The sequence below is a fragment of the Diceros bicornis genome, chromosome 33 (genome assembly GCF_020826845.1).
Source record: "Diceros bicornis minor isolate mBicDic1 chromosome 33, mDicBic1.mat.cur, whole genome shotgun sequence".
In the NCBI taxonomy this organism is placed as follows: Eukaryota; Metazoa; Chordata; class Mammalia; order Perissodactyla; family Rhinocerotidae; genus Diceros; species Diceros bicornis.
This window is the reverse complement of record NC_080772.1, coordinates 5916283-5935163: the sequence shown is the minus strand read 5'-3', so window position 1 is coordinate 5935163 and position 18881 is coordinate 5916283. Positions and strand designations below refer to the sequence as shown.

The following is an 18881-nucleotide window of genomic DNA, read 5'->3' as shown; positions in this document are numbered from 1 at the left end:
GGGTCTGCCAGAATCATTCCAACACTATGTATGTCGCCACCTCAACCCTACAACGTTAATTCCTAAAGGTGAAACAGTTGACAAGCATGTGTGCTTAACAAGAAACTTACTGCCAACATATATAAATACCTAGAACTGCTGTATTGTCCAAAGAGGTTGGTTAGTTAAGCTACGTGTTGCCATCATGTTTGGTGTCTATACTCTTTTTACCTCAGGGCATTAAATGGTACTTATTCAGCTACCCTTATATTGCCTTTGGCCTCAGATACTCCTGTTTTCTCTCTCATTTTAGCTCCCCTTCCTTCAATGAAGTATAATTTACATATGTAAAATTCACCCCTTTTAAGTGTACAATTCAGAGAATTTTAGTGAATTTTCACAGTTGTGCAAACGTTGCCATAGTCCACTTTGAGAACACTTCCACCTCAAAAAGATGCCTCATGCCCAGTTGTGTCAATTCTGTCCCCACCCTAGCCCCTGGCAACCACTTACCTATTTTCTGTCTCTGTAGATTTGTCTTTTTTATACATTTCATATAAATGGAATCATACAATATATGGTCTTTTGTGTATGGTTGTTTTTCACTTAACATTATGTTTTCAAGGTTCATCCATGCTGTAGCATGTATTAGTACTTCATTTCTTTTTATGGTTGAATAACATTCCATTATGTGGGCATACCACATTTTGTTTGTCCATTCGCAACTTAATGGACATTTGGGTTACCACTTTTTGGCTATTATGAATGATGCCACTATGAACTTGCATGTAAAAACCTTTGTGTGGGCATCTGTTTTCATTTCTCTTGGGTGGATTCCTAGGAGTGGAATTGCTGGGCCGTATGGTAAGTTTATGTTAACTTTTTAAGAAATTGCCAAACTGTTTTCTAAAGTGGCTGGACCATTTTATATTCCCAGCAACAATATATGAGTTTCCAGTTTCTGCACCCTCACTGATACTTATTTTTTTTTTAATAGCCTTTTAGTGGGTCTAAAGTGGTATCTCATGGTTTTAACTTGCACTTCCCTAACGACTTACGATGTGGAGCATCTGTTCCTGTGCTTTTTGGTCATTCCTATATCTTTGATGAAATGTCTATTGAAATCTTTTCCCCATTTTTAAATTAAGCTATTGGTGCTCTGAATTGAGTTGCAAGTGTTTTTTATATTTTTTATACACAAACCCTTTATTGGAAATATGATTTTCAAATACTTTTTCATACTCTTTTAAGCACCTCTTTTAACTCTCTTGCCTCACTTCAGACCAGAGACTCAGGGAGATCCAGAGTGGTCTTCTGCCCTCCCTCTCCCTCATTATTTTTGGTAAGGCAAAACACATTCTGCAGGTTTCCAGGGTTCTCTCTAAGGTAGATTATATTTTCTGTGTTAAACCAAACCTCCGCTTTCTCTCTATCCTCTATCTTCCTTTTTTTTTTTTTTTTTTTTTTGGAGGAGATTTGTTTTTTCTTTTCAGGAATTACAAAGGCTGTTTTTTGGGCTCTGAGCAAAACTATTTTGAAAAGAACCCTTTATTTAGGCTACTCACATTTTCTGAAATCAATAAAGCTCCTCACTGTTTAAACTGTTACTTCTTAGTACTAGTTAGGCTTCTGTGCATCTTTTTTTCTGCCCATATTCCCTGTATTGAGTTGCCACCACTATTCTGTATCTTAGGGATTTTTCCCCTCTCACTTCTGGTTGTGTTCATGACTTTCAACCATCTCCTTTATTGCTGCTACCTCTGAAAATCAATACCCTGATGATTTTGTGGTTATGGATATTACTGCTAATTATTACAGGGCAACAAATAGTAATAAAAATATCAAATATTAAGAAACAGTACAGGTTTTAGAAATTTTACAAAGTTTTCATAGTAATTTCTTGTGGTTATATTTCCTCACACTAATCCTAAAAGTTACAAGGCAGTTCCCTCAGTGGTGTGAAAAGTCCTAGGTGGTTCTCTGAGCATCGTGAGTTTGTACCTTCGAGATTACCTCTCCCTAACTTGGATCATCCGTGTACCAAATATAGTCGATCTGTGTTATTTGTGAATTCGCCTACTTGCTGAAATTTATTTGTAACCTCAGATCAATACTCGCGGGGCTCTCCAGGTCGTTCATGCATGTGCGCAGAGGAGTGAACAATTGGAGTGGCTCTAGGAGCATGTTCTCAGCTGGACTGGAGCAAGGGGAAGGTCTGCCTTCTTGTTTCAGCTGTCTTACAGAGATGGTCAGAGGATGGGGACGGAAGAGGGCGGTGCTCTGGAGCCCATTTCTGGCCCTGTTAGTGGGGTGGCCTCAGGCAAATCACTTCACACTTCTGAAGCTTGTTTTCTTTTTTGTAAAATAAAGAAAGTAGGCTATCAGGGTGAGTTTTTAGGATTTAAGATTATAATCTATTTGAGGTATATATACATATATATTTACATATTTCCTCTAGTAGCAGTGGTTCAGCATTTGCTATTTAAGTGTTTGCTGGACTTTATAGAACATAAACTACCACAGATAATGAGTATCGACTGTATATTTCAGAAAATTACTAAAGCTTTCTGAATCCGCCTCCTCATGTCTAAAGTAGTTTGTGGATCTCTGCCTCCCAGTGTAGGAGCTAGCACCTGTGGAATATCTTTTTCTCCTCATACACGCAGCAGGGCTTCTTGGCCTTTTGGAGTTCCTGGTCCCTTCTAGAACCTGCCTTCACGTTGTCTCTGGGTATGACTCCTGCAGGGTCAGCCCATCTACCCCGCACAGCTTTGGCCTTCAAAGATTCTTTCCCTGGATTTCACATATCTTTGCATTGCTTTCATCAGCACTTCCTCTGCCCTTTTATGGAAGCTTCTTTGGTGTTAGCTTATAGTGAGGGGGGATCTTTCTTCTGTCTTCAGGTAACATCCACATGCGGAGGATTCACAGGTGTCCAGCACCAGGGTCTGTCTGCTGAGCTCTGGACATTCTTAATCTTCCAGGCTGTGCTGACAAACCGGATATTTAAACATGCAGTGCTTACTGCATATTTCTTTAGTGTGCACAAGATTCCAAAAGTTCAACCTGTCTCCAACCCAAGTTATCCTTTCTTACTCTATCCCACACAAGACAAGTGGTTTACATCTTTTTCTTCCTCCTGTGTCCCATTTTGGTAAAAGTTACTTTTTTCTACCAAAAATGACTCAAAGCAGAAACCTGACCATCAGTCTCTCTTCTCTTTCTTTAATTATATTTTGTGAAATAGGTAATATATTTATAGGGTTAAAAAATCCAAAAGAATCAAAAGGCATACTTTGAAAGGTTTTCCTTGTCTGCCTTTCCTCCATTTTTATCTAGTTGTCTCTCCACTTCAAGAATAACTTTATACAGCCCTGGCGACACCTGCATTTTTACATGATACTCACATGGTGTTTATAGGCATGATAGTTGACTTGAAATCAGAAGAATTTTCTTAAATACGTAAAGGAAAATAGGTATTGCATTTTAGAAGATTTCTATCAAACAGCTAAAATTAATAAGAAATTTATTTTGAATGGAATCTACTTATCTGTAAGATTTACTTCTGTGGAATGCTTCATTCCGTGATAATATCAGATAAAATAGATTTGACATATACTTAAGATTTTTTGCCAATATATTTTATTTTAAATCAAAACATAAAAATATACATTTTTATGCTTTGTGTATATACCATTTGCTTCAGTCTTAAATTTGGGACCATAGCTACATTCATATACTTGGTCATTCTTTCAGAAAGTATTATGTTTGACACTGGGCCAGCTGCTGAGGATACAGCAGTGCACAAGACACGTCCCATACCCTTAAAATTGTGCATGTCATTTCTGAACTGGCCATAGAAGCAATGTGCAGGTTTTACTGGCTATTCTTCATTTAGTTCGTTCAGTAAATATATGTTAACTATTTCTGTGAATTGGTCACTACGCTGGCCCCAGGGTATCTTCAGGTACTTCACAAAGGAATATGCAGCGGAATGAAAGAACTGATGAAAATGGCTTCCGGGGAAATGATTGCATTAAAAAGAATTTGCATCGAGATCTAAAGCTATTTAAATTAGCTTTTAAAACTATTCTCTATTGTGTTGTAGTTGAGCACTTTTTTCCTCAGTTTATTGAATTTGCTTTGATAGAAACTTAATCTCTGTTTTAATGTTCCAATGTAGATGTGTGAGATATAGCCTTAAGTTTCTCTGGACATGTTAGACTTGAATGTTATCAGCCCGCTGGATGGAAATATGTAAATGAACTGTGTTTCTAAGATTCAATTGTAATAAAAGAAAACAGCGCTTATATAGCCATAAGCTGAGAGGAGCCCAGGGGATTAGAACTGGGACTTTCTGGTAAATTCCAAGACTTGCTTCGTGAGGCCTTTCCTAAACTTAGCAGAGAACAAGTCTCTAGTTTTAGATATATCCAGCTAGGTTAAGAATGGTTAAGCTAACATGGCAAGATTCGGTAAACATTTGACAGTATTTGTGTTTCTTTAATATGCTTTTTTAATGTAATATGATAGGATGGAGAAACCATAAGAAATTAATTGTATCTTAATAAGTGGCAATGTTAGATGAATCTCTTTATCTAGTTAACAATTACTTAATCCTTTCCTGATTCCTTTTTCTCCCCTTTATCTACCTTTGCACTGTTTTATGCCTCTACATTATACCTTAGGGTGTTCATAGAAAGAAAGAAGGAAACCTCTTGTCTGCTTCTCACTTGTTACTGTCTCTGAATACTTATAAATCTTCCCAAAGATGCCTTATTTTATTCAACTAAAATTAGTAATAAAATACCAGTGTAACTTATTGAAAGATGATTTTACATATATTTTAGTTCTCATCGAGAAACTTTATACTAGTTTCATAGAAACCAAATAACTGACTCACCTACTCCCTCTTGTGGTAAATATTTAGTTTTATCCAAAATGCTTTTGTTTGTAGTTATTAACTCTTGATATCATTTTACCAATGAGAACAGAGATTTGGATAGCCCAGGAGATTTAAAAAATCATTTAGATTGGGCTTTGTAATAATCAGGAGAGTGTGGCTAGTGTGTTCAACCCGGGCTGCATGTTAGGGTTACCTGTAGAGCCTGGGCCACACCCTGAGGCATTCCTTCTACCTCTTTGGGGTGGGACCCAAGCATTTACAGTTTAAATCAAATTAAATTTAATTTACTTTTAAATTTAATTTACAAATTCTCAGGTTATTCTGATATGCAGTCGAGGTTGAGAACTACTTATATAGGTTATGGTTTTGGTTCCACAACTAACCAGTTCTGTATATAAGGAGAGGGCACATTATAATTTCAAATGATTTGTACCCATCTTGTACTTTACAGTGTGGGAAGCAGTTTTACGTAACTTACATGATTTTTCCCAGGGACCCATTTTATACAGTAGGAAAGACTTCCAACGGTGACTGGTCTCCAATTATACCGCTGTTAAGAGGAGGAACCAGGATTGGAAATGAAGACATCTGCTCTTAAATCCACTATCTTTCTCACCACCCCAGTGTTTAGATCTCAGAGTCTGCAGTTGAAGTGATGGACCTTGAATTGGTTCATCTTTAGAGCTCTCTTAAGTTATGTATTATGAAGTACTCTTTGCTTGTGGCTGTGTTCTGTAAATTAGCTTTACCCAAAATACTGAAGGCACTGAGAACTTCATTCAGATGTTGTGTGGAGCTGTCAGATTTCCCTGGCCTGCCTCAGGCAGGTTTCTACCCTGTACACCACACTCAGACAGCTTTCAGAGTAGGGGGAAGCTGGAGTGTTGGGCGTCATATTAGGTCAACAGATGTGTAGATGTAAGTAAGAAATGTAGATATTGCATAGACACTTGGTACCTAAACCTAAAGTATTGACCTGTGTGTAGAAGGTTTGATTATTGACTAACTGGTAGATGATAAATGAGCCAGCTTAGATCCAACTACTACGAAAGTAAAGCAGTCTCTAGATATTATTATATTGGAATTTTATTATATTTGTTATTGCTCTTAATAAATGGGCTTTTGCCAGCCTTAAAAATCATTTCTAATGTTATATGGGATACTTAGGTTTTTCTAATAACCATATTTGTCTTAATAAACTTCGACTTTTATGTGTTTCTGTTTTCTCTTTAATATTTAGCTATTAAAGGTAGTGGTCAACTGTTAGTACTTTCTTTTTTTTAATAAGCATTATAAAAATTAAGCCTTTATTATTTCGTAGAAAAATCTCCACATTGGCAAATACAAATAATATTGGAATTTATTGAATACAAAGTCGAATTTATGCTTCATCTGTTAGATGGTATTAGGTGTTAACACTGTTTTACATACGGTTTCATTTTTTTCCATTGACAGCTTGTACTTTTCTATTAGAATTATTTTATAGTTATTTTGTTTATTTGAAAATCTTATACTCTTATTTTTTTCATCTCTTTGACTAGCGTGTTATTTTTTGATTGAAAAAGTTATGCATGCATGCAGTTAAGACACACTTTAGACAAAAGGTGTAATGATGAAAATGTCTCCTTCCCACCTCAGACCCCTTAGTCTCCTTCCTCAGAAGCAGCCAAATATGGTTTTTTAGTTTTCTCCATTTTATTTTTCTGTTCTGTTTAAGACAGATGTCAAATATGAGTTGTAACAAACAGCATCACTACATTTTTATCTTGCACTTGTGTTCTAGTTGTATATCACATTCTAAATAGATGAGATATTGGTGACGTTACTATTTAAATTCTACCTTTTATTAATGTATTATTTTTGATTTATTTTTTTACATATGTTAATTGCTATTCAGTTTATTAGTGATAAAGATATGTCTCCATGTTATTTTAAAATTCTCTCCATTAAAAAATCATAAATGATGTTTGCACTAGAAATTAATGTTTAGTATATTCTGTGTGTGTGATTATAATATTGTCAGACAAGTCCTTTGTAAATGAAATTATCTATATCTTGTGGCAAGGTGATGTGAAATACAAATTAGGTGAAAAACATTCTTAGGAAATTTTCTTAACAAACCTTAAACTTTATTTCCAAAAGTTGCCAGTTTGCTTTTAGGCAATAAGCAGAAAGCAAGAAAAGGAAAAAGAGACCAGTGGCGTCTTAGGTGACAACATCCTGTGTAGTCCCTTTTGATCTAGAACTCTGAAGTTCAGACTCCCTCTGTTAAATAAGACAGTTTGAAATATTGAATAGAAGCTTGATTTCCAGATTCTTTGCTTGACACCTTTATTATAGTGCTTATGCATTTGGTCTCACAGGAAACTTCAAATTCCAGCAATATTGACCTTTTTTATTGATCTCTTATCCATGTAGCCCTAGTTGTGTTTTTTCATAAAAATGGTTGATTAGTATAACTAGGTTCTTAAGGGGTAATGAAAATATAAAAGTCTCTGTTATGTTTTACATTCAGTGGGTCACCTTAAAGGAGTAAAAGGAAAATTAGATTCATTTCATAGAGCAATATTTTCTGTACTGTGTACTGAATGTTAAGTAAGTGTAGTTTAATTTGAGTGTTTTAAATGAGGAAAAATTTATTCAGTGTTTCCTAACATTCTTTGTTTCCTTATGGAAATTCAAGTTTTCAAAATATTCAGATTCAATACTAAGTTAAAAAGTGATGGCACTCTGTGTGCTTCTCTAAGTTTAATTTTTTTGCCCCTTTTATTTTTTGAAAAAAGGAAATTTTAGTTTTAGTCAATCTATGGTAATAATAAGGAATTATAAGAGGTCTCAAATGATATTGGACTGATGTTCCAGTTTTCAGAGGAAGACCAACTGCTCGACAGTAAGGAAACAAAAAACAAGAAGAAAAACATTTAAGATTGTATCAGTCAGAATAACTTATTTTAAAAAGTATAAAAACATTGCAAAGGAAGTTAATTCTATCTCTTGTTTGATGGCTCAAGTACCTTTCTCTTTAATCTTTTTATATGAATATATTTTTCAAGTAGAATCAATTTTTTAAAAAAATAATACTAATCAGGGGCCAGCCCCATGGCGTGGCGGTTAAGTGCGCGCACTCTGCTGCTGGCGGCCCAGGTTCGGATCCCGGGTGAGCACCGACGCACCGCTTGTCAGTCCACACTGTGGCAGCGTTCCACATACCGTGGAGGAAGATCGGCACGGATGTTAGCTCAAGGCCAGTCTTCTTCAGCAAAAACGAGGAGGATTGGCGTGGGTCAGGGCTGATCTTCCTCAGAAAAAAAGAGAAGAAAAGAAAAGAATACTAATCAAGGGCCGGCCCACTGGCATAGTTGTTAAATTCTCGTGTTCTGCTTTGGCGGCCTGGGGTTTACGAGTTCGGATCCCGGGTGCAGACCTACACACTGCTTATTAAGCTATGCTGTGGCAGACATCCCGGATATAAAGTAGAGGAAGATGGGCACAGATGTTAGCCCAGGGCTAACCTTCCTCACCAAAAAAAAAAAAAAAAAAAAAAAAATCAAATACAATATGATAGAAATATGGTAGGTTAAAGCATTACCTTTATCTGATTTTGGCTTGAAGATAGTGTCTGAATATTTTGGTTTAATTTTTATAGTGTAAGTAGTTCCTAGATCACAAACCATTTTTTTCATGTGCCCTCTGAGCATTCAAACACAATAATTGATGACTGTGATTTTTTTTTTTTTTTGTTATTTTAAAATTCTTAGAAGTCGGTAGAGCTCCAGTATATACAAATATTGTATTTTTGCTGATATTCAGTAGGGGTCACATCCAGTTAAGTAGTTTCTAAGATACAGAAAATAAGTACATATAAGATACAGAAAATAAATAAGTAAAACAAAAATACAACCAAAATGTTGAGTGAAAAACCTGGTTGACTCAGTTTGAGAAGTTGGAAAGGAACCTTATGCACAGTAGCCTTAGGAAACGTGAATTTCGTTGGCCATATTCTCAGTGAGCAGGTACCAGGGTGGGGAAAGGAGCCGTCCCAAGATCATCTGGGGCTGAGAAAGGTCTCCCCTATTTCTCATTTCTGCAATGTCACTCATCCTTGGCTATGTGTGAAAAGAAATGCTGAGTGAGAAGTGTGAAGTATGCTGGAACAGAAGAGTAAAATCAGCTCTGCAAAGAGCACCACATTCTACTCGACAATGGGAGCTCCAAAAAGCAGACTGTGGTCTTTGTCCTCGAGGAATTTAGCATTTATTGGGTAGTGGTGGGGTGCTGTGAGATGTTTCTATAATATCCATGTTAGCCCTTAGTTTCAGTCATTGTAGAATTACCAAATTTTTGACAAATGATAAATGAAAATATAATGGTAAAGAACTTAGGCTTCATTTAGAAATATGATTATGTCTTTGGCAGTATTGTCCTGACAGATAAGCTGCTCTCTTGAGAGAACTCTGTATGACTTATTTTTTCTGATTTTTTTCAGTTGTTGTTAAAGCAATGTAAATAAATTTCCATTCAGCTTTTGAAATCTGTGGCTAGCAGATACTCACATATTTCAAGCCCTGTTTAAATGCTCCTGTGGTATATGAGCAGAAAATAAAAGAGTCTGTAAAGACATATTAATATTTTTTATAAAAATGCTGCTGCTACGATTGCAGGTCCTTTTGGAATAAATCATGGGATTGAGCTTCATTCAGATGTGGTGGAATATGCCAAGGAAAAACTGGAGAGCTTCATCAAAAATAGTGATAGCTTTGATAAGTAAGTATTCATATCTATAGTTTGGGTTTGAAAGCACTTGATAAATAGCTACGTGTGACATATCTGTACTTCAATGCTATGGTTTATTGAACCTGAATTGCTCAACTGAATGCAGCAAAAATGAGTGTGGTATAAAATGAGAGAATAAATTGTTAGAAAAATTATTCTATGCTGTAATTTTTATTCTGTGTAAGTCTATAGTAAATTATAAATAAATATCTTTTATTTGTTAATTTTATGCTACTGTCACTTTATTAGTAGGGTAATGTTCCATTCGTTAAACATCATACAAGTACCTTTTCTGAAGATATAATGTAAAGATGCTTGGCATTAGAATACTTTTCTGGAACTGTTTATACTTTTGGTAGTGATGTAATAATTAGGTTCTCTTTATTTGTAATGTGAGAGTGAAACCTGTTAGCATACAAAAGACTTTCTTAAAAACATTGTCACTTTGTAATATATCTAGAGGAAATTACAATAAAAATAATATATTGATATATCTTGAGATAGAGTTGTGTATAAAACCATCGTTTTAAACTCATACTTTCCCTTGAAGAAAGACTGCCCAGGCTTTGGTTCTTGAGCTTGTCAGGAAGTCTATTTGGTGCATAATGTTCGTAAAATTAAGCAATGATAAATCCATGGAGCAAGGGCTTCTTATGCTAATGTCCAGTAACTCAGTGAAACCTATGTAAAGTGTGGAGGGCATTTATTTCTCTCAACTAGTCATATTTTCAGAGAAAGAAAGCCTTAAAAAGGATAGGAATTGCAAGCTTAGAACTCAGTCATTTTATATAACAAAGTTTTAGTGCAAAAGCATTCAGAGTTTCAACTCGGTTTGTTGGGAGTGGCCCTTCCTCACTCCTCTCTAGTCCCTGGCCATGACCGTGACACTGGGGATGAGAGACTTGGGGGAATCTGGATCAGAGCTGAGACATTTTTCTAGAGAGTTGAGGCTTAGGGGATAGTGCCAAGAGGAAAGCCGAGAAGACCCTGTGCGTGTCCCGGGGTGTTTCCTTTCTCTCCCTTCCTCTGCCCCTCCTCCTTCCCCAGGGCCTCTTCTCTTCATTCCCCTTGCCCCTGCCAGTTTGTGTCTGCCCTCTGGCAAGTGGCGCTTGATTGGTTGAAGAATAGAAAATTGGTGTGCTGTAGCAAAATCCTCATTGTCTTAGAGGGAAGGGGAGGTCTTGTGTCTGCCTAGGAGTGATTGTAACTGGGTTGTTAAAGACTCCAGTCGGGCAAGCTTGAGAGAGTTGGGAAATGCTTAGGATTTATTTTATTCTATAATTATAATGGCTTTGAGCAAGACACTTGAATTTTCTGCAGTTTGCTGAACACGATTCTTATTTATACTTTATAAATAACATTTAATTCACATTTTGAATCATTTTTCAAGTGTTTACCGTGTTGGTCCATATTCTGAGAATAATATATTGTTGGACAGAAATAAATTTTAGCCCGTTATTTTATAAGAAATTGGGATTAAATTTTAGCATCGCTTTGTGTTTTCATCATTTGTATCTTATGAGTAGTACCACAGTAAGTGCTTAAGATATGGACATGAATTTTTTTATATTGTTTACTAGGCCTATAGAATTTTGTTGAATTTATTGAATTCCTGCTGTTTTAAGTAATTTGTTTTGATGTTGAAACTTAATGTACACATAAGGACCTTTTGAATACATTTGAGCTTAGAAAATATAAACGTAATATTAAGCAAATGTTTAAGGTCTATTGTAAGATCCAATATATTAGATAGTAATACATTTCATATATGAATACATGAAGGCACAGATAATTCAGTTTTGGGTCATTAATCAGGCAGAACAAACTCAAGGAAGAAGCTTGAATCACTGAAGCGCCTCTAAGCATCTGTGGAGCTCAAGTTTATGGCTGGCAAGTGGGCATGGTCCTGGAAAATAGTAAACTGTCGTTACTTAAAGCATTTCTATGTTGATGGAATTTAAATATTAAATAATCCGTAACAGATAAAGTTTGTAGACTATATATTTAGGTATCTCAGGTTTTAAAAATTTTCTAAAATTGTTTTCATGTAATTGTAAAATGATCAAATTTTCTTGCCTTGTATTTCTTGCGTTTTATTTGTTGTTGCTGTTATGCAGATTTGTTATTCATAAAATGATGAATCATAAAACATGGTGATGACTGATATAGATGTTTCTTTATAATTTTTAATGGTTTTGTTATTTTAGTTAATCAGACTTTATAATAGTTGTTTCTGAAGTGTTGAAACCTATTTTTAAAACAGATTCTAATATTAATAAACTAGTTTGAAAAAATTCGTTCTGAAAATGTTATATATTCTAGTTTTCAAGTAGTGTTCTGAAATATTAGTTATTAATTTCAGATTATAAAAGTATCTTGCATACAAAGAGTAGTAGGTAGTGGGAAAATGTTTCATTCTACATAAAGTAGTGAGTGGTTTGAAGTTAAGTCATCAAAGTTGATGAGTCATTCAATGGGCTCCCTTTTGGTCTTTTTATATCGTTTGGTTTTGGTGACAGAAATTATAAAGATATAGTAGTTTTCTTCCTATCTTGTGTTTTGATGATTTCTTTGCAAGTTTTCTTGATGTTTGTGGATAATATTTCTACTTATTTTCAATTTTTAACTGAAAAACTTGCCATACAAGTAATTGGAAAAATGTCATTTCCAAGCAGTTTTATTTTACTTAATTATATACAGGGCATCAAAATACGTATTTTAACGAAATATAAAGTAATCCAGGAAAATTAATTGCTAGTTATGTATTCCTTAGTACTAGATTGTACTGGATTATATGTAAGATAGAATAGATAGCTAAAACCTAATACTCTTCCAATGTTATTTATCCTGCTGCTTTGGATCTTTTTTATCAGTTCCTTTTTTCAAAAGTATTGTCATATCACTGATGGTTTAAATCGCATCTTTAAAGTTCTCTGTTGGGGATTATAGTGAACCCAAATATAGTAGGTGGGAAGTAATTCATTAACTACTCAGCATTAGAATATACAATGTAAAATGATCTTTTAAAAAATACAAATGTGTGTTTTTGTGTGTGCTTTATAAAAGGAAACTTGGTTCCTGAGTCTTAAAAGTGGTACTCCTTTTAGAAAAAAAATCATTATTATAATGTATGTACTTTTAAAATATCTTTCTATGTCTTAGTCCTATATCAGCAAATGAAATAATTTTGAGAGGTTACTCTGAATTTACTGTGCTTGGAGGTTGTAGGGAAGGGGGGAGCTCTCTTGTATGGTTTAGTGCTTTGCTTTACTTATGGTATTACCAGATTCATTGAAATTCCCTCATAACACTGACATTTAATTTCAAGGGTCCTCTAAAACATTGACAAACTTTTCTAGTAAAGGATCAGATTGTAAATATTTTAGGCTTCCTGGGCTAAATGGTCTCTGTTGCAACTGCTCAACTCTGCCATTGTAGTACAAAAGCACCATAGATGCTATGTAAAGGCATGGACATGGGGTGTTCTAGTAATGTTTTGTTTACAAAAACAAGTGGCAGGCTGGATTTGGCCTGTTATCCATAGTATGCTGAGGCCTGTTCTATTCTTCACACAGACTCTCCAGAACATGTTTATTTTAACCCACTCTGATCTAGACAGGTCTTGGGGCCTAGATTTTAAAGGCCCTTAGGTGTCTGGCTTTCACGAGGAAAGGAGAAGTTTGGGAAAGGTCAAATTATGTGAATCTGTGTTTGTACACGTACAGTAAGCAGAATAATCCCTCCGGCTGTAGTTACTTGGAAGAGTGAGTGAGTTAAAGGAGCCTAAATTTTAAACCTTTACTCTGTAAATACTTTGCAAATAAATGCTATGGGAATTACCAACTTATTTATAGCTACATTTCTGTATTTATGTAATATGTATACATGTGCATGTAGTTGACTTGGCTTCCTACAATGGATGCTTTATAGAGTGTGCCATTTCCTTGTAAAGCAATAGATCCTATCTCCCCTCCCCTCCAAGGATACTGTAGCTGATTTTGGAAGTATTCTAATATGCCAAATGAGTGCAGCGTAGTTTGGTTTATTGAGGATTTTCGTTGTATTTGAACAGAAGACCATTGTTTCTATATAGTTTGTCATATAAATGAGTCATGATATGAGTACTGGAAACAGTAATGAGATGTTAAAAAATAATATAACCTAGTACAGCCATGCGCCACGTAACAACGTTTCGGTCAACAATGGACCGCATATACGACAGTAGTCCCATAAGATTAGTACCATAGAGCCTAGGTCTGTGTAAGTACACTCTGTGTTGTTCTCACAATGATGAAATCGCCTAATGATGTATTTCTTATGATGTATCCCTATTGTTAAGTGACGTGTGACTGTAGGCATTATCTGTTCATTAAGTACATTATACTGTTCTAAGTGCTTTATCCACAGTACTAGAGGCAGTACTGGTGTCCACATTTCCCAGATGGGATAACTGAGACAGGCTGTAACCTGAGCTAGGCCAGTCTGTTTAGTTCTGATTTAGCTATGATGATGTAAGCACTAATTTATTCTAATATTTCTTCCCAGCAGTAAGCTGCTACCAATGAATTACAGTTTAGCAACTTAGCTTCAAACATAAAAGTTGAAGCTGTGCTTTTATTTTCATCATTTATTTCCTTCAGATTAGAATTAAAGAGTAATTGTTAACATGGTTAAATGCACTGTAGCATTTTTATTAGAGAGCACCCCTACCCTGTTCATTAATGAGTCTTACTACCTATGTTGTGAATTACTGTTGGAGGCAGGGATGAGTTGGAGAGGCAATGCATTCCTCAAATTTAGTTGAGGTATAAGTTTTAAATTAAATTGAATTAGTATAATTTTTTGTATTTTATAAGGTTTAATTGATTTATGGCAATATCTAGTGTCCTCATTTTATTTTTAGTTAGAGGTTCATTTTCCATGTGATTCTGTTTGCATTGGAAAAATTAAATGCTTCTGTCCTGTCAACTTTATCACTAGAATAGTCATGCTTCAGCTCTAAGAGAATTATGGCATACTTGAAGTAGTTTTGCTATCTGTAAATATATATTCAACATTATTTCAAAATATATCATAAATTTGAACATTTTGCTGTACTAATAATCTTCAGATGGTAGTTTTGTAACAATTATTGCAGATTGTAAAAACAGTTTTTAATCATGACAAACATTCAAATGGTGGGATAGGAATGCTTTGAAATAATCATCAAGGCAGTCAGTTATATTTTAACATCAGTAAGAAAGGGCATGGGGAAAAGTTTGATGGCTTCAAACACAGTATTAGGAGAAGAAATTGTTGTTGAAATACAGGAAGGATCACTTTGATATGATGTACCTGTTGCATTTCTTATAAAATGTTTAGAGATTGTTTTTGATCCTATGGATTTTCCTAAAGCTTCATTCAATGAAAAATCACTGTATTTACTCTTAACACTTTGCTTTAAATAATGCTTGAATTATTCTGACATGAGTTTGATGCAGTTGGAAGGGAAAACACTTGAAAAGGTAAAGTCTTTGTTTTTTTAAAAATTTTTTTAATTCAATAGCTTAATTATTGACTATAAGGATTTTTGAATTGTATAACTGCATTTGGAGATCAAGAGATTGTTTCCCTGGGTTTTCTTCCCAATGGAAAGGTCTGAAGTTTTGACTTGTTTTAACGAAGTAGTCATAGCTCTTAAAACTCAAAATGTATATTTTGACGAAGTGTTTTAAGAAAAAGAAATTTCTCTGATTCATTTGGCAGGTTTTTTGGATGAGGTATGAGAACAAGGTAGGATTCTTTCTGTGTCCTTGAAATCCTTTATTCCCTTAGAATAATTGTCTAAACTTTCAATGACAGCATCCTGTGGCACATGATAAACTAGGTGTGCAAATTGTCAGCCCCCACTTCCACAGTGTATTGAAGGGGAATGTTGTTTTTTCTACTCTCAGTCAGCTCCTAGACCTAGACTATCCGTCTAAGAGGGAAGCTGCAGGGCAAGGCTAGGTCACCCTGGTCTCCTAGCAGCTTATCAAAAGAATTATATGGGCAAGTTGGCAAGGTCCCTGCTGTGAACGAAATCATCTGTCCGTCTCAAGGTGAAGATATGTCAACATGCATCTGTAAAGAAAACCACTGCTAAGGTAAGTGATTAGAATCCTGGTGTTATTTTGGGCAAGTGTTCATGTTGTAAACCAAGATATATACGTGCTCTACATTTTCCCACAAATGATTTTCAGTGTACATTTTAGTAAGAGTATGTCAAATATTTTTCCCTCTCTGCATAAGAGAGTCTAAATAGCAGTCATTAAATTTTCAGGTTTAAATCAATAAATAATTGTAAGTCTAAAGTGAATGAATTTGCAGTTACTATACACATTTCAAAACTGTTTACTTTTTTTTGGTATACAGATAACTTACGTTGTTACATATAATTTAGGAATATGAGTCATCTCTATCTCAGAAATTTTGTTTTGGAGATTTTCTTCAAAGAATAAAAATGATTGCTACTTTTCGTTTTACTAACAGACATACAGTTTTAATGAACTCCCCTAAATCAAGTATATAAAAACCAGGGAAAGAACACGTGAACCATACTTGGATGAGTAAGATTATAACCACATAGGAAGTATCATTTTGGTAAACTTCTTGCTGTTTTTTTTTTTCTTTTTCTTTTTTCCTTCTCAGGTTTCATTTTGTGTGTGGTTGATGTGAAAAGGTGGAATTTGGATTTTCTCTTTCACTATTTTTAACTTAGATTTTATGTGTAAATCAATAAATAGTACTATTTTATAATAAACTGAAAACTTCTGCTGGTTAGCTTATTGCTACAGTCTTCCAGGTTATACAGAAATTATATTTGTGGTTTTAAAATATATCCTTTGCCTATAGAGGTTTGTGGAAACTTAGGTAAGATGCAACTTTCAGAAGATAGGGAAAGCCTAAGGAAGAAAATGTTTTCTTTATTTTCTTCCCCACGTTGGAAGAATTACTAGGAGTTGTAATTTACTCTCATAACATGGTAGCCATCAACTCGGTCTCAAATCAGTCATTTAGTTCTTTTTACATATGATATGAGCATGATAAGATATAGATATGGGCATATCCATAAACATTTGCCTGAAAAATTTTAATCATAGACTTTTTGAAAAAATATTATTAGTGGTAGAATTGGTATGAATTTATTTACATAAAATGCTATTATAAAAGTAAACTATAATTTTAGTATTAGAATACAAAATGTCTAAGTAGGATCCTCGACTGTGTACCTAGTCAGAAATACTAAAGCTCATCTGTAAGTCCTTAATTAGGAAAGATAATCCTTATCCATTTGCATATTTAAAAAAATAATGTAAGTATATGCAATTTGAGGGTTGTTTTGTTTTCTTTACTAATATGAAGGATTCATGTATTATTGGTGGAAAAGGTCAAGCCATAGTTATAAGTATCATAAATAACGCTCAGATGGGACACTATCTCTGGTAGACACTTTTCTTACAACTACTAAATTGATAGTGTTACAACTTTTTTGTAATGTGTTTGGCATGTGAATTCTCTACTGAGCTCTAGATGTCCAGTTCAGCATTTAAAAATATTACTTTTCTCCTCAATTTTATTTATGTCCTTGAAGCTTTACTATTTTGTTATCTAGAAATAGTCCAGTCCGTTTGGAATATTGTCTTGTTTGGAATATTGTCTAGTTTAATTAAACTTTCAATTTCGAGTATTCTGGTAAATGAAATTAATTTAAATATGTTAAATGCAAGTGTAAAGACCGCATGTGCATTTGTTAGAAGTATATGTTCCATTTGCATTAGTGGAAATTATTTATAAATTTAGAGATCAGATTTTTCTCTATAATGATCCTTTCTATTACTCCCCAAGTAGCGGCAAATATACTTGTTCCGACCTGCATTGCAAGGGAAAACATGAAGTTGTTGCCTAAAATAGGGGTAGCTTATTTAAGATCTTTAAAAAGGTCCAAAAAAAATGTCTTTCAGTTATAGGACAGTTGATTTATTCATTAAAGACAAGGATTTGTTTTTTTTACTATTTGAGTTTTGCTTTTTTTGGCATTTAGGGGAAAAAAATCATGTATTCTGTGACATGAAGCTACAGTTATTTATAGTAACCAGTTTACTAAAACAAGAACTGTCATAGTTGATATCGAGAGTGCCATAGGCACATATTTTTTCTGTAACTATTTCTGGGCAAGTTTCTCTTCTAGTCTTGAGATTTTTGTGATAAGCATATTTAATTTGTCAAGTTTGGGTTCCTATTCAAGATTGGTTGGTGGAAAAGTTGACAAAACATTTGTTTCTTATATGGTTCACTTATTTAGTAAATGTTTTTTGAGGACTGTAATAGGTGATGGAGATACAATTAAAATTCAGAAGAAATATTCAAAGAGATGTGAGGAAAACATTTCAAAGGAAAGACGGTTAAAAGAGAAGGTATTTGAAGCTCCTTTTGACAAGTGATGAGTAGAAGGGTAGTTGTTTAGTATTTTCAATTTATGTGGCTATTGAAAAAATATATATCCACGCACATATATATAAAAGAAATACTGAGATATTTTACATTATTTTTGTACTAAATCTTTGAAATCCCATGTGAATTTTATCCTTACAGTACATCTCAGTTTGGACTAGCCACACTTTAAGTGCTCAATATCCGCGTGGGGGCCTGGTGGCTACCATCTTGGATAGTGTGGCCCTAGATTGTCCTGTCTCACCTTTCAGATCACAGCTTGTCATTTCTTAGGAAACCTTTCTCTGATTCCCTATGTCTTTCAGTTTCCTTTCATCCTCAGTCTTTTAGAATTGTATTCTTTTCCTTTAGAGCATTTATCATAGTTGTAAGTTAATCTTTACTTAGTGAGATTGTTTGATGCTTGTCCGTTCCACTAGATAATAGGCATGAGTGTTTCCCATTGTATTGCCAGTCTTTAAACACAACTGGTGCCAATAAATAGTATTTGACTTAATGAGTATGCTAATTACTAGTATTGGGTAACTTGACCAGAGTCACACATTTGATTTTAGAATCAGGCACTAAATTCTAATTCATTTTGCTGGGATGAGTATGTATAAAATATCACTAATGTGAGAAGTGATTTTAATCATAAGTTGTTTACTTCTAATGGTGTTTTCATAGGTAATAGTTCTGTAAGCTGTCATGTATTTTTAACTAGTAGGAAGCTTTTAAAACTATAAGGATATTTTTGAGTTGATTTAACAGA

The 18881-nt window shown here is 34.4% G+C and overlaps 1 protein-coding gene across 4 annotated transcripts in view; it reads left to right on the top strand.

Annotated features, from left to right (window-relative positions):
* The window catches only part of PCMTD1 (protein-L-isoaspartate (D-aspartate) O-methyltransferase domain containing 1), a 69356-nt gene that overhangs the window by 36031 nt on the left and 14444 nt on the right, over positions 1–18881 (top strand). For 2 of the 4 annotated variants that reach the window (XM_058528687.1, XM_058528688.1), the window contains exon 3: positions 9547–9649. The exons of 1 other annotated variant lie outside the window; for it this stretch is intronic. In XM_058528687.1, the coding sequence (XP_058384670.1) occupies positions 9547–9649 (103 nt within the window). Of the gene's footprint in view, positions 1–9546; positions 9650–15591; positions 15784–18881 lie in introns of all 4 variants that reach the window. One more of the 4 variants, XM_058528689.1, reaches the window with a different exon arrangement.